Source organism: Eschscholzia californica, unplaced genomic scaffold, assembly GCF_041429995.1.
Source record: "Eschscholzia californica isolate CP2 unplaced genomic scaffold, dmEscCali1.0.p SCAF_3, whole genome shotgun sequence".
Classification (NCBI taxonomy): Eukaryota; Viridiplantae; Streptophyta; class Magnoliopsida; order Ranunculales; family Papaveraceae; genus Eschscholzia; species Eschscholzia californica.
In genome coordinates this window covers 55,972,631-55,988,019 of record NW_028238420.1, presented here as the reverse complement: position 1 = coordinate 55,988,019, position 15,389 = coordinate 55,972,631, and the positions used below count along the sequence as shown (strand labels likewise).

The following is a 15,389-nucleotide window of genomic DNA, read 5'->3' as shown; positions in this document are numbered from 1 at the left end:
GACAACATCTGCTATGATGGATATTCCGTCTGGACGTTTAACGATGTTCCCTCCTGCTCCTAGAAACCAGGGGGAAACCTGCAAAGGGTTCGGAAACCTCTCTGACGTTCAAGACAGTCAGATTGCTCTTTGCAGTTAAAAGATTGAGTATATATTGAATGTGTTGAACTTACTCAACTTACCTTGATGAAGGTGATGAGGTACCCTTTTATAGGTCGAATTAGACCGACTGTGATAGACAGTGTAGATGAGGCGGCTGTAATCCACCGTTTGAAAATTGGACTACTATTCGTAGTTAGGGTTTCCTCTTTGAGTTTATCTTGTATCTAGGATAATTGAAAGTTCCTATGTTTAAAGATACTTCGTAGATATCCTGCCGAGTTGATAGATCTTTTAAGAGATATTTCCTCCTTTGAGACTCTTGAAGCCTAAGTTACTTAACCACTTAGATCTTCAGCCGACTAAGATCTTTAAGAAGATTTGGAATTAAGTCGGCAAGTGTGCGGCGCGCTTTTGCCTTCCCATGTTCAGGGAGTAACGACCTACCTTACGTGGACACCCCATACTTCTTGAGAATCCCAGGACGGACCTGATTGTGGTTAAGGTAAACAGGCTGGATCTCCTTAGGAGATTTGTCGACATCCCAATTCTGGGCTTAGGTGATGGATCCCTTCGGACCGACCGATCATGTTTCCTTGAGACAGGTTGACTCGTTGGACTTTTGGTTTTTTCTTGACTTCTTGGCGTCAGTCAACGGTTGAACATTTTGTGCATCATCAGGATGTATTGTTATTTTTTCAAATGAGTTATTGACGCAGCTGACAAAATAGCATTAGAGTTTTATGCTAAGTGAGACCGTGACAAGTCGGGGATTAGATGACATACAGAAAGATTTTATATTTTTAGTAGTTTCCGAATTTTATATTTTCGTAGTTTTAGTGGTTTGAGAATTTTAGTTGTTTTAGGAAATATTTTCCAGTTTTAGCTGTTTCCCAATTTTTGTTGTTTTCATAGTTATTAACAGTTTTCTAATTCTAGTAAATTTAGATTTTTATAACTTTAGACTTCTAGTATTTTAGGTTTCAAGCATACAAATAGGCCTTTTATGTTCATTGTTTAGGGAGCTTAGATTATTGAATAAAATTTCGTTTATCAATCATAGAGGGGCGATCTCTATATTTTAAATCTCTTGCCTACTACCGGCTACATCAGTTGATACCAGAGCTTGCGTCGATCTCTAACAATGCTACCAAGAAGACAACATGCTAGAGGTAGGGAGAATTTCATGGATATTGTTAATGAAATAGTGGAAATTGAAGCTATGAATCAACGATTGCACGGTGTTGACGAATGGCGGCAACAGATGACTCGAATGATGGAAGAGTTAACGCATCAGTTGGATGCATTGATTGTTCATCAAAGGGAACCGACTTCACTATATCGTCACTCAGAAAAGGATGATGGATATACTGAAGATGATTCCGACAATCCTTTTGCTAGGAACGTTCGGGGAAGAAGGAACCAAACCAATCACGATTCTCGAAGATGGGAAGCGGGATTGAGGATTGATATCCCGGAATTCAGAGGGTATGGTCAACCTGAAGAATTCCTCGACTGGCTAACTGTAGTTGATGATATTATAGAGTTTAAGGGGATACCTCAGGATAGACAGGTTCCTCTTGTGGCTACTAAACTTCGTGATAGGGCTGATGATACCTAGTAGAGAGATTGCAACAAGGAAATCAAAGGAAAATCAAAGGTAGTGCGATCCAGAACAGGGAAATCAAAGGTAACTTCGTGGGAGAAGATGAAGAAATATATGCGTGCAATTTTTATTCCACAAAACTATATCAAGTTAATGTATCAAAGATTGCAACAAGTGAAGTAAGGAAAGAACACCTATAGTTTGCAATTCGACAAAAAGAAAATTGTGTTGCTACCTAGTAGAGAGATTCCTCCTACAACTAGTAAAGGTGACACTTCAAACTTATTATCTCGTGGGTTGTTCATTGAAGAGGTTGAACAAACTGATGTTAGATATATGATGATTGGTAAGGAAAATAGTAATGTGGATGACATGATTTCATAATCCGTTCGTCCAATATTGAAAGAATTCGCGAATGTTGTCCCTACAGATCTATCTGATGGTTTACCACCACTGAAGAATGTTCAACATCAAATAAATCGAGTTCTCGTAGCGACTTTACCGAAAATAGTTCATTATAGGATGAGCCCAGAGGAACATGTGGAGTATAAGGAGGGCGAGTATGTTTGGGTCGTTTTAACCAAAGATAGATTCCCAGTGGGCAATTATAACAAGTTATCAGAGAGGCAAACCGCACCACCAGAAGTCTAGAAAAAACTTGAGAAGAATAATCCGAATGCTTGTCGTCTGAAATTTCCGTGATAGATCCTACTCATCTCTCGGCTATGAATGTCCACCGCGCCTGCTCTAGCCACATATCGCGCACCGATGAAACCCTTTCGAGACGGGCGGGCTGGGACTGTTTTACCCAGCCCTACCATAGTCGATACTGAAATCTCATAGTCCAAATTCTGAGGTAGTGAGATTAGTAAAATTTCCACGCCTGTAGAAGCTCAGTTTGAAGAGTTTGCAAAGGGAAGTTAGAGTTAGCTCCACGATGGATGGGGTGGCTGTAATGGTGGTGTCACCAACAGAAGTTCAGGTAGGTGCAAGTAACAAAAGATAAAAAGGAAGAATAGCTTTTTTTTTGTTTCTATTTGTTATAAACAGAAGTATGCCTCAAAAATCGAATAAGAAATGATATTCTTGTTTTTGGTACTAACAGGTCTATGAAGATCAAATTTAGTTGCCCTAGAGCTTTCCTTCATCTATATATTGTTATAAATTATAAGTATTCTTATAGGACTTGGTTGAAGATTGTGTAGTTGTTTGTATGTGTAGAGTTTCCTCTTCATTTTTTTTTTCTGGTAAACTTCTTGTCCCTTCATGATCTCTAGAGTCATCCTTTTTAATGTTAACCAAAGGTAATTTTAACCAGGAAACTGATCTCGCCTAGGCAGATTTGGGAGAGAATTTCAAATCAATGGTTGGAGTTAATTTGTCTGACTTCCTCTTGGTTTGTGTTCTAAATCACGAGGAAATTCCGACCATTGATTTGGAATTATGTCACATGGATCTTGACCAGTTGGACGTGCCAGAAGAATAAGATTTTGTGTATTATCATATAAAAGATTATAGAGTGGTATTAGTCTTCCAGCTTAGAGGTAAAGGGTTCGAGGCATACTGACAATTAAAAAAAAAATATAAAAGATTAACATGAAGTAGGCCAAAAGTAAAAAAGAAAATTGAATCACTACTAGATTAGCATATGATAAATCAATCACCAGGCTTGCTTTTTTTCTTATTTGTGTTATCACAAAAGATTAACAATTAAAATAGAAAAGAAAAAGAAAGAGAAATAGTTTATCGGCCTTCCATTTTTGTGATTGTTACAGTTTTTGTAGAAAATACTTTATGAATCTTTTGAGAAGGACTTGACTCGAAACAATTTCGTTTTTCCGTGAATGCAGGTTTCCTCGGAGTTGGAAGCATTGTCATTTCACTGGTAAGCATTGAAAGTATTGTAGACATAGTTGGTCTGTCCTCGGCAAATTCTTGTACACACAAAAGTCCCACATGAATGCATCCTAGAACTTCTTCCTCAATATACGGTTTGCACAACAATGTTGGATCGATCAATATGATTGCAGCTTGTTCTCGTTCCACAATTGCCATGCCTCAAAGAAAAAAATATTCAAATCATTATCTTGCATAATTAGGAATAAATTTTTTAAATTTATGCTTGTAGAATTTACTAAAATAGAATTTGCGCACTTACATATCCCAAAAGACTTAATAAATCTTCATGGTAAAAAATACTATTCCTTGCACCACTCACAATTTCTAATAGCAACACCCCGAAACTGAAAACATCTGATTTTTCTGAAAATCGGCCTTCCATTGCATATTCGGGGGACATATAACCACTGCAGTTATGTTTGAGACAATTTCTTAGATTGTTAGAGTTATGAGTATGCAAATAGAAATGATGTCACTTTAGAAGCCAATACTCACTAGGTCCCAACAACCCTCCTGGTCTTTGCTTGAAGTTCATTGCCTCCAAATATCCTCGCCATGCCGAAGTCTGATATCTTGGGATTTAGATCGCCATCCAACAAAATGTTACTCGCCTTAAGATCTCTGTGAATGACTCTTAATCTAGAATCTCTGTGAAGGTAAAGAATCCCCCGGCTAATCCCTTCAATAATTTGAAATCTCGTATCCCAATCTAAGAGTGCACGTTTGGTTGGATCTGATGCACAAACTCGGCACTGTTAGTCAAATGTGAATTAAGATTTCAGAAGACGCAAAAGAAAACTTAGCTTGATATAGTCTAAGAAACCAAACCGAAGAGAAAGGCGTCCAAGCTTTTGTTGGGCATGTATTCGTAGATCAACATTTTTTCGTCTCCTTCAATGCAACAGCCTAATAGCCTAACCAGGTTCCTGTGTTGGAGTTTTAAGATCACTACAACTTCATTCTTAAATTCCTCTAGGCCTTGTCCAGAGCCCTTCGAAAGCCTTTTCACAGCTATTTCCTGTCCATTCAAAAGCAATCCCTGGAAAAAAAACATTAAGTGTTTCACTTCCAGTTTATCCGACAAATTTTTAACGAAAGATAGCATAAGAAATATGAAGCATCTACTACCTTGTAAACTGCACCAAAACCACCTTCCCCGAGTTTATTAGCTCCACCAAAATGGTCTGTGGCAACTGCTATTGTCTCAAATTTGAAAACTTTTAGCTCCGGATTGTCTCCAAGGATATTGTGATCTAAATACTCATCGGAAGCATTATTGTCCATATCGAACACTGAAATTTTCATCTCTTTCTTCTGATTTCCTGGATTTGGAATTCAATTTCAAACTAGATTAATCATAACTATTTAATTTCAACATTTGAAAGCTTAAATTATTGCATATGTGACTGACTATGTGAGTACCTCTTTGTTTTGCTATCCACCTCCCACACAAGTATGCACATATACTGACAATAACCGCTCCTATAAGAACTGTAACTATGATAATTACCTTCGTATTCTTCTTTTTATCTGCATTAGGTAATGTACTCATAAAGTCAACAAACAAAAATTATATTATAGATTATATCATATGTTTGAATATAAACTTTTAGTTTAAATGGTCTGTTTAATATAAGTATATGTATATTTTAGTAATATGATGATCTTAGTTAACTATATTGTGAAGTTGTAGATGTTGATAGTCAAAACAAGAAAATTGTGTGTAAGAAAGGAGAAAGTCGAAACTTGCGAGAGAAGAAAACAAGCCTCTAAATGTGAACACAGAATTTGACTCTCAGAAGAACACTTAGAACTATCCACTTGATCATCTTGTGATTTAATAATGAGCTACTACCCTTTTATTTTAGCTTACAAGTTTCTTTTGGAAGGACATGTCATCCTTCCAGAGAAAACATGTAGTTGACGATCGTACTGAATCCAGTTAGAGTCAAAATCTAATAATCTAGCATTTTTTATCTAGTTTAACGAGAGTAAAGAAAGTCGTCTGGACAGATAAGAAGATCATTTTGACAAAAATAATGTTTTTTTGTTAAACTTTAAAGATGAAGCTTCAATGAGAATTAAATCAAATACGTACCAAGCTCTGAATCAGCAAGACGAATATAAAGATCAACCATGTTTCCTTTCGTAAACTTGCGTATGTCAAGTAAAGTCTGACCCCATATCATGCACCCGACACCACCATCGTACGCAAAAGCTAAGCACGAACAGTTTCTTAAACATTCTTCCCGACATTCATTCACATTTGTTGGAGCTTTCCAATGTGCAAAATCGGGCACTTTCATCTCTTTCAGCTTAAAGAATCCATCTTTTTTCCTGTCCGCTACTTGATTACTAGTATTTTTGTTTCTCTCACACTGCAACTCTGTCTTCCTCACGCATCCTGCTGACCAGTTTCCTCTATTCCATTCATCTCTGTACTTCGGCTTGAACCCTCTTAGGCAACTGCAAATAGGTGAATCTAATATGTTACAGCTACCAAAAGCACCACACTTGCTGTAAACATCACATTCATCGCCTTTTGTGGAAAAAATTTGGTACCATCCAGGTCCGACTCCATCCCATCTCTGTGTAACTAAGTTCCCACTATGATCCAATACATACCTTCGGAAAGAAGACTGGTTATAAAACTTGTAAGTGATATACAGTGCTTCATTTTGGACAACTGTATGGAAGCCATCTAAATAAACAGAATACATGTCACCAGTGCCAATAAAGATCTTACTGTTCCATGGTCCACTTCGTCGATGACGTTGAGTTCCATTCCAAGTAACTAGCTGAGGAGGGAAAGTAACCTCAAACTCCAAAGTGAAGTTCCCAGTTGATGGGTCGGATTCACTTTTCGCAGATTTAATCATAATTTTCTTGCCACTTCTCCTATCCATACCAATTTTCATAGTTGGCAGACATGTGTCCGAGGGGTCTTGGAAACTCTCCCATAATATATTTGACTCATAACTTACCTGATGTAGAAGAAGATTCCCAGAATCCGATAGCTCAGCTGTTGAATCGTTAACTGGGATATTAGAAACATTTGTAGTCCAATAAACTTTTCCTAGTCCATCTGAAATTATGAGATTTCCATCGTTGGAAATCTTTAGCACTCCAGATGAATCCTTTAATGGATTATCTCTGTTGGCTACCCATACCACACTATGCTCCGAAACCTTGTTATACCAAATTCCGACATAACGATTAGTGGAATTACCAGGGCTGAAGAAGCCAAGTTTGAACACTTCACCCGCGGAAGTTAAAGTTTGAGAGTCCATGATGTGATGAGTGGATGTAATGGTATTGTCATCTATTGATATGCAGGTAGGGAGAGCAAGGAAGGCAAGTGAGAGAACACAGAAAGGAATTAGAAGTTTGTTGTTTCGTCTAGTGGTAGTCGATGACTCCACCTCGAAAATAAAAGAAGCTACCATGTTCTTTCTTTATGCTCTGTCAAAGAAACCCAATATGGGCAGTATTATATATACCTTCTCAGTCTCGGAGTAATTCAGGTATCGAAGATTCATTGCAGTTTCCTAGAGTTCTCCTTCCTCTCTATGCTCACATATTGTGATTTTTCTTTGGTCAACTTGAACTTAAAAAATGACATGTCAGGTGAAATGGAACATCATATGCGTACATATACATAATTTTGTACTAGTGATATATTTTATCCAGATTCTCTTCATTCAAATGAAATGATCAAAAGACAGATTTCAAGTCATGATGGATATATAAAATAAAAGAAAGAATACAATAAGAGAAGACTAAAATGAATGAGGAATACTACAAAATTTTTTTCCAGAAAGGAAGAATTAAGTTACATTCTCCAGAAAACTTCTGATGGTAAGTATGTATGTTTGTCTGCTACCCCTGATTGTGGTAATTTTCATTGGTCTAATCTTTGGAAGTAATTTAGTATTAGATTATGTTTGTACAACAAAACTAATTGTTTCATTTAATTGGTTTTGTATTTGCTTAACAACCGATTGAGTTTTGTACTTTGTATATGGCGCGGGTAGATGGAGTGTTCGAAAATTCCAACTTATAGTTAATAAAAGTATATAATGTTCAAAACAAAGTATGCTATAAAGTTTGTCCATAAAATACTCTATTCTGAAACGTTAAACTCAATCTAATGTACCATCTTCTTAACTGTAAAATAGTTCTAGAAGGGTTAAAGTTAGAGCGGTCACAAAATACATATTGAACAATTATGACAATAAGTTTCAATATGAATAGATAGTCTTCAAGAAAAATTATGATTCTTGAATGCATAATGATTAACAGTTAATTCGATGACTTAGCTTTCTAAACTATCCAAGAACTAGGATATATCCAATTAGTCAAATGACTGCGGTGACGTAAATTTCTTTGAGATTATTTCTTGCAGGCACTAACTTCATGAAGTAAAACTCACTTTCTAAAGTTGTCACATTACGCTAACACCCCTAACAAAAAAATCCTGCTTCCACTTCAATGAAATAGATATACGATTGTATAAAGATCTCTAACATAAGTTTGCATTGCACCACCAGATTCTCAGCCACGCCACTGTAAAAACTAATGATGGGTCTAAAGGTCTTAACAATTCAAATAGAATAGAAAATGAAGCTACAAAAAGCTTAACGCCCTTCGATGCTTGTCATTGTTATAGTATTTATTGAAAATGCTTTATGGTTCTCTTGAGAAGGACTTGACTCGTAACAATTTCGTTTTATCGTGAATGCAGGTTTCTTTGGAGTTGGAAGTGTTGTCGTTTCACTGGTAAGCATTGAAAGTATCATAGACATGGTTGGTCTGTCTTCTGCAAATTCTTGTACACACAAAAGTCCCACATGAATGCATCTTAAAACTTCTTCCTCAATATATGGTTTCTGTAACAATGTTGGATCAATTAATGATCGCATCTTGTCCTCATTCCACAATTGCCATGCCTGAAAGAAAAAAATATTCAAATCATTCACCTACTTCAAGATTCATGGTTATAGAATTTACTGAAATAGAAAATATGCACTTACATATCCCAAAAGGCTTAATAAATCTTCATGGTAGAAGACACTATTCCTTGCACCACTAACAATTTCAAGTAGCAACACTCCAAAACTGAAAACATCGGATTTTTCTGAAAATCGCCCTTCCATTGCATACTCGGGGGACATGTAGCCACTGTAATTAATTATTTCAGAACTTTGTAGATATTATGAGTATGAAAATCAAAATAACCGAAAGAAATAGTGAAACGATTGCTTACTAGGTCCCAACAACCCTTCTTGTCTTTGCTTGAAGTTCATTGCCTCCGAATATCCTCGCCATGCCAAAGTCTGATATCTTGGGATTCAGATCTTCATCCAACAAAATATTGCTCGCCTTAAGATCTCTATGTATAACTCTTAATCTAGAATCTCTGTGAAGGTAAAGTACCCCTCGACTAATCCCTTCTATAATTAAAAATCTCCTATTCCAATCTAAGAGTGCTCGTTTGGTGGGATCTGATGCGCAAACTCGATACTATTAGTCGATATGTTAATTGAGAAGAAACAAAAAGAAGCTTTGATTAATATGTCTAAGAATTCAATGTCTATAAAAAGTAGATATAGTTATGAGAAACCAACCAAAGAGAAAAGCGTCCAAGCTTTTGTTGGGCATGTATTCATAGATCAACATTTTCTCTTGCTCCTCAATGCAGCAGCCTAGAAGTCTAACTAGATTTCTGTGCTGGAGCTTTGAGATCACTACCACTTCATTCTTAAATTCCTCTAGGCCTTGTCCGGAGCCCTTAGAAAGCCTTTTGACCGCTATTTCTTGTCCATTCAAAAGCATTCCCTGGAGTAAAGTATTTAATAATTGATATCCCTCAACAAAAAATAGTGGAATAAGCAACACACATATATCTATTACCTTGTAAACTGGACCAAAACCACCTTCCCCAAGCTTATTAGCTTCACCAAAATGGTTTGTGGTGATTGCTACTGTCTCAAATTTGAGAATTTTTAGGTCTGGATGGTCTCCAAGTATATTAGGATCCGAGTACTCAGTGGAAACATTAGTGTCGATATCAAATAGCGAAGTTTCCATCTCTTTCTTCTGTTTACCTCTTTGTTTTGTCATCCACCTCCAACACAAGTATGCACATAGGCTGATAGTAACTGTTCCTATAAGAACTGTAATTATGATAATTACCTTCGTATTCGTCTTTTGATCTGCATTATATAATGTGATATCTCTTATTCATAAAGTCAAGCAATGAAAAACAATATGATATAAGTTATATCATCTATTTGACTATATATTGTTAATTTATGTTGTAATTTCGATATAAGAATAGCTATATTTGAGATGATAATCTTTGTTAATTATCGGGAGAGAAGTTATAGATGTTGATGGTCAAAATAAGGAAGAATTCAGAACCTGACGCAGAAAAATCTGCTTTTAGATGTGGACGGAATTACTACCTTCGATTAATAATGGCTCTTAATGGACTTCAAGATAAAGTTTTGATCGAAAATCAAAATGAAATACGTACCAAGTTCTGAACGAGCAACACGAATGTAAAGATCAACCCCGGTATTTGTAGAGTACTTGCGCATGTCAAGTAAAGTCTGACCCCATATCATGCACCCGATACCACCATCATATGAAAAAGCTAAGCATGAACAGTTTCTTAAACATTCTTCCTGACACTCATTCACATCTTTTGGAGCTTTCAAATATCCAAAATCGGGTACTTTCATCGCTTCCAGCTTAAAAAATCCATCTTCTTTCTCGTCAGCTACTTGATTTCTAATATTTTTGTTTCTCTGGCACTGCAGTTCTGTTTTTCTCACACATCCTGTTGACCAATTTCCTCTGTTCCATTGATACTTATCCTTCTGCGTGAACCCTCTTAGGCAACTGCAAATAGGTGAATCTAATATGTTACAGCTCCCGAAAGGACCACACTTGCTGTAATCATCACAATCATCACCTTTCGTGGAGAAGAATTGGTACCATCCATTTCCTGATCCATCCCATCTCTGTGCAACTAAATTCCCACTATAATCGAGTGCATACTTTCTGTAAGAAGACTTGTTAAAATAATTATAGGTTAAATACACTGCGCCTTCTTGATCATCTGTATCTATATAGAAACCTTCTAAATAAACAGAATACGTATTAGCAGCACCAAGAAAGATCTTATTGTGCCATGGTCCACTTCGTCTATGACGTTGAGTTCCATTCCAAATAACCAGCTGAGGAATATCTATAATCTCAAGTTCCGTAATGAAGTTCCCGTTTGAAGGATCAGATTCACTTTTAGCAGATTTAAGCATAATTTTTTTGCCACTTCTTCTGTCAATGCCAATTTTCATAGTTGGTAGAAACGTGTCTGATGGGTCTCCGAAACTTTCCCATAAGTTCTTGGAATCGCCACTTACCTGTCTGAGAATTAGATCCCCGGAATCCAATAGCTCAGCTGCTGAATTGTTTACAGGGATATTAGAAACATTGCTACTCCAATAAACCTTTCCTACTCCGTCCAAAACTACAAGATTTCCATCCTTGGCAATCTTTAGAACTCCAGATGAATCTTTTAATGGCTTATCTCTGTTTGCTACCCATACCACAGTAAGTACTGAAACTTTGTTATACCAAATACCAACATAGCGATTTGTAGAATTACCAGGGCTGAAGAACCCAAGTTTGAAGATTTCACCCGGGGAAGTTAGAGTTTGAGAGTCCGTGATGTGACGAGTGTATGTAATGGTATTGTCATCTACTGATATGCAGGTAGGGAGAGCAAGGAAGGCAATTGAGAGAATACAGAAAGGAATTAGAAGTTTGTAGTTTCGACTTGTGATAACTGATAAACATAACTGCAGCCCGAATATAAAAGAAGCTACCATGTTCTCTATTTATGCTCTATCAAAAAAACGCAATACGGGCGGTATTATATATACCTTCTCATCAGTCTCCGAGGAATTCAGGTATTGAAGATTCATTGCAGTTGCCTAGAGTTCGCCTTCCTCTCTATGCTCACATATGGTGATTTTTCTTTGGTCAACTTGAACTTAGAAGATGACATGTCTGGGTGAAATGGAACATCATATGCATAAATATATAGTATAATTTTCATTCCTAGGAAATAATCAAAAGACAGATTTTAGTCATGATGGATGCATACAATAAAAGAAAGAATTGAACAAGGAAGGACTAAAACGAATGTGGAATACTAAGTCTATACTTGTAGGTTGATAGTGATGTAGATTATAGAATTGAGTTGTGTACTTGGTACATAGCAGGTTGATGGGGTGTTAAATATTGGAACTTATAGTTAATAAAAATATATAATGTTTAAAACGAGGTATATATTAAAATCCATTAAAGAATTTTTGGATTCCTAGTCCAAAAATCTGCCCCTAAACACACATTTAGTCCCCTCTAATATTAATATAGGATTTTAAGCCAAAATAATAATTATAATGGATATTTAGTCCAAATTATTTAAAGTATATCTAGACTTCAAAGTTACAGTGTTTTTCTGTTGAAAAATTCTTGTTTTGTTTCATAAATTACCTGTTATTTATTGTTAAAGTTTCATACTTTATTTTATATTTTCCATACTTTATTTCATTTTTTTTATATGTGTCATACATAACACGTTATTTATCAACAATGTTTCTTCCAAAACGAAAAGGACTAAAAACCTATTTTCTGGGAAGATTGGACCTTAAACTTTTTTTGAACTTTATTTTGGACTTAAAACCCATAGACCCTATTATAAATTTGTCCGTAGAATACACTCAATCTAATTTACCATCTTCTTAACTGTAAAATAGTTTTAGAAGGGTTGAAGTGGGAGGAGCGGTCACAATATACATATTGAACAATTATGACAATAAATTTCAATATGAATAGATCGTTCTGTTAGATATTTTTGTAATTGAAAAAATGGAGGGAAGTTGATGAATAGGAATGAAGGGATGTGTCACTTCCCTTTGGCATCCACGACTACACATAGAGACTTATGAATGGGCATGATACCGATGGATACATTGCATGTATTTGCATCTCTTGGTATATTATAAATTAAGTGGCAAATTAAATCTTTAGCATACAACAGTAACAACGAATTTTTCACATGATGACAAAGTTAACGATGATCTTAGAATCAAAACTCTAAGAAATGAACAGTCATATTCTTGAATGAAAAATATAAAGGAAATTGTATTGAGTAAGAATACCATTATAGTTCCTTTGGACTATTTATTTTCAAGTGACGTGATATTTTTTTTTTTTTAAAAGAATATCCCATTGTATTAAGAGAATACAATTACACAAGTTGGTGGATTCATTTAGGGGTCCATACATAAATCCTCATGTTGTGAGATGTTGTTGTCTTGGGTATCCAAGAAAGAAACTAAAATTGACTTATTTATTTCTCTAGTCATATGCACCAGAAAGAAACTCTGTGATGAGTTATTTTGAGTAAGCTACATGAGACAAATAGTAAACGGTTGAGAAATTATTACTCATAAAATGTTTTGGTCAAAACTGTTGGCGTCAATTGTTGTTCATGTAAAGTTATGGTTGATTGTATTAAGTCAATTTTGTATCTAGAGAAATATTTTCTAATGTTGTTATCTAGAAAATATTCTCTAATGATTTCAGAGTTATCTAGAGAACTTATCTCTAAAGAAAAAGAAATGGGCTAAGGTCTGTGAATGAAGGTTGATCGCCTTTAAGGGGAACCCAACTTATGTCTTGAAATAGATAGACAAAGTTCAACGGATACTAAAAAGTTAAAGCTTTCGCGATTATGGAATACTAGCGTTTATATTCTCATATTTCTAAGCTAGTAGTGGTATTTCTGCAAGACAAATGATGAATGAAAATCTATATAACAAATGACATAGGTTTTGGTGTCATGTCATAACTTTGGTTTATAAATCTCGGTCGTCCAATTTTCTTTTGTAAATCATGGCCCTTCATTTTAAAGAGTCTTTGAAAAGATAGATATTTAAGAGTCAAAATAATTACCCACTCCCTAAAAACTCTCTAACTCTTTTTCTCTTTCCTCTTTTCTCCCTTCAAACAACTCAATATAATCTCAGTTATTATTTTAAATATATTTTTATTACTTCAATATTTGTATAAGACCAAAATATCTGATAATTTTGTATAACATAAATATAAAAAATTTCGTGCCCTGCGGGCACAGGCTATACCCTAGTTCTTAATAAGTCCTAACTTTTAAGTGGTGCCTCGCAGAAACACCTCAAGTGGACTTACCTAAGTGAGTGTGGAAATCAGGCCGTTTCCTAAGAAAATAAGACCGTTTTCTGAAGAAGACTCATGAAAGGGATATTGCACATGGCTATTAACGTGCGAAGTATGAACACTCTGTCCTCCGAAACGAACATGTGCGATGACTCCAGTTTTATCATTTTAGGATTCTTGGTTCAAGATACGTTCACCATAGCATTCTGATAAAGCTTTGAGTTGTTTGCACTAAGTGAAGGTTCAAATCCATAAGATACCAATCATTTATGTACAAATTTCTACGATAATGCCAAAATCGTTTTTTATTCCAAAATTGTTTGTTTTGATTTTGTTTTTGTCTCGATTTTGCTATGTCGTTTTATACCTTTCCTTTATTTCAATTTTAAAAGAGTTAATTCCTATTTGACCCCCTACTTTGTGACCAGCTTCAAATATGGCCCCCAAATTTCTGTAAATTCAAATATGGCCCCATATTTTAAGTTAATGCCCTAACTACCCTTCCTTTAAATCCCTTTTCAAAATTAAAAATAAAATCTTAATTCCACCTCATTTTCCTTTCCACCACACATATCTTTCCATGTCAACTCTCTCTCTCTCCACATCACCTCTCTTTCCAACTCATCTTCATCTTCTCCGATTAAAGTCGCCGGCCGAAAAATTTTCCGGCCGGCGACCTCCAAAAAAAAAAATTTCTCTCATCTCTCTCTCTCTCTAAAAACTCCGGCGAAGGGGGTTTCCCTTTTCCGGAACCGTGAGCAAACCAGATCGGTCTGTTCACAAGCAGACCTTGAATTTTTTTTTTTTTGGAGGTCGCCGGCCGAAAATTTTCCGGCCGGCGACTTTAATCGGAGAAGATGAAGGTGAGTTTGAGAGATAGATGAGTGAGTTGGAAAGAGAGGTGATGTGAAGAGAGAGAGTTGACATAGAGATAGATGTGTGGTGGAGAGGGAAATGAGGTGGAATTAAGATTTTATATTTATTTTTAATTTTGAAAAACGATTTAAAGGAAGGGTAGTTAGGACAATTACATCAAAAAAGGGGACCATATTTGAATTTACAGAATTTTGGGGGCCATATCTGAAACTGGTCACAAAGTAGGGGGCCAAATAGGAATTAACTCATTTTAAAATGGTGGGGGAGTGTTGGATATTTTTGTAATTGAAAAAATGGAGGGAAGTTGATGAATAGGAATGAAGGGATGTATCACTTCCCTTTGGCATCCACGACCACACATAGAGACTTATGAATGGGCATGATTCCCATTATGGATGGATACATTGCATGTATTTGCATCTCTTGGTATACTACAAATTAAGTGACAAATTAAATCTTTAGCATACAACAATAACAACGAATTTTTCACTCTCTCTCTCTCTCTCTCTGTCTTGTTCTCATCTTTTATTTAATATCAAGTTAGAAGGTTTCTTGGGTATTTTGTGTACAAACTATTTGGCGTATTCGGAGTCGATTTCTTCTTTGCCATTACCAGTTTATTAATACAGAGTGTTCT

The 15,389-nt window shown here is 35.8% G+C and overlaps 1 protein-coding gene, 1 long non-coding RNA gene and 1 pseudogene across 4 annotated transcripts; 1 reads left to right on the top strand and 2 right to left on the bottom strand.

The window, feature by feature from the left end:
- The first annotated feature begins 1,044 nt into the window (after positions 1–1,044).
- LOC147552126 (uncharacterized) lies at positions 1,045–8,838 on the top strand. Its single transcript, XR_015237576.1, has 5 exons — positions 1,045–1,070; positions 2,411–2,687; positions 3,556–3,590; positions 6,941–7,128; positions 8,349–8,838. It is a non-coding gene; the product is annotated as an uncharacterized LOC147552126 (long non-coding RNA).
- On the bottom strand, positions 3,319–6,926 carry LOC147552127 (G-type lectin S-receptor-like serine/threonine-protein kinase At1g11300; annotated as a pseudogene).
- LOC147552125 (G-type lectin S-receptor-like serine/threonine-protein kinase At1g11300) lies at positions 7,954–11,835 on the bottom strand. Of its 3 annotated transcripts, none has more exons than XM_086669058.1 (6): positions 10,143–11,835; positions 9,518–9,819; positions 9,232–9,442; positions 8,871–9,108; positions 8,638–8,785; positions 7,954–8,553 (listed from the first exon to the last, which is right to left on the bottom strand). In XM_086669058.1, the coding sequence occupies exons 1-6, from the start codon at positions 11,500–11,502 to the stop codon at positions 8,242–8,244; spliced, it is 2,571 nt and encodes an 856-aa protein (XP_086525184.1). In that variant the 5' UTR covers positions 11,503–11,835; the 3' UTR covers positions 7,954–8,241. The 3 variants fall into 3 exon arrangements, with proteins under 3 accessions (XP_086525184.1, XP_086525185.1, XP_086525183.1); XM_086669059.1 differs by having other exon boundaries at positions 8,069–8,553; positions 10,203–11,689; XM_086669057.1 differs by having other exon boundaries at positions 8,069–8,553; positions 9,232–9,819; positions 10,203–11,730.
- Between the last annotated feature and the right edge of the window lie 3,554 nt (positions 11,836–15,389).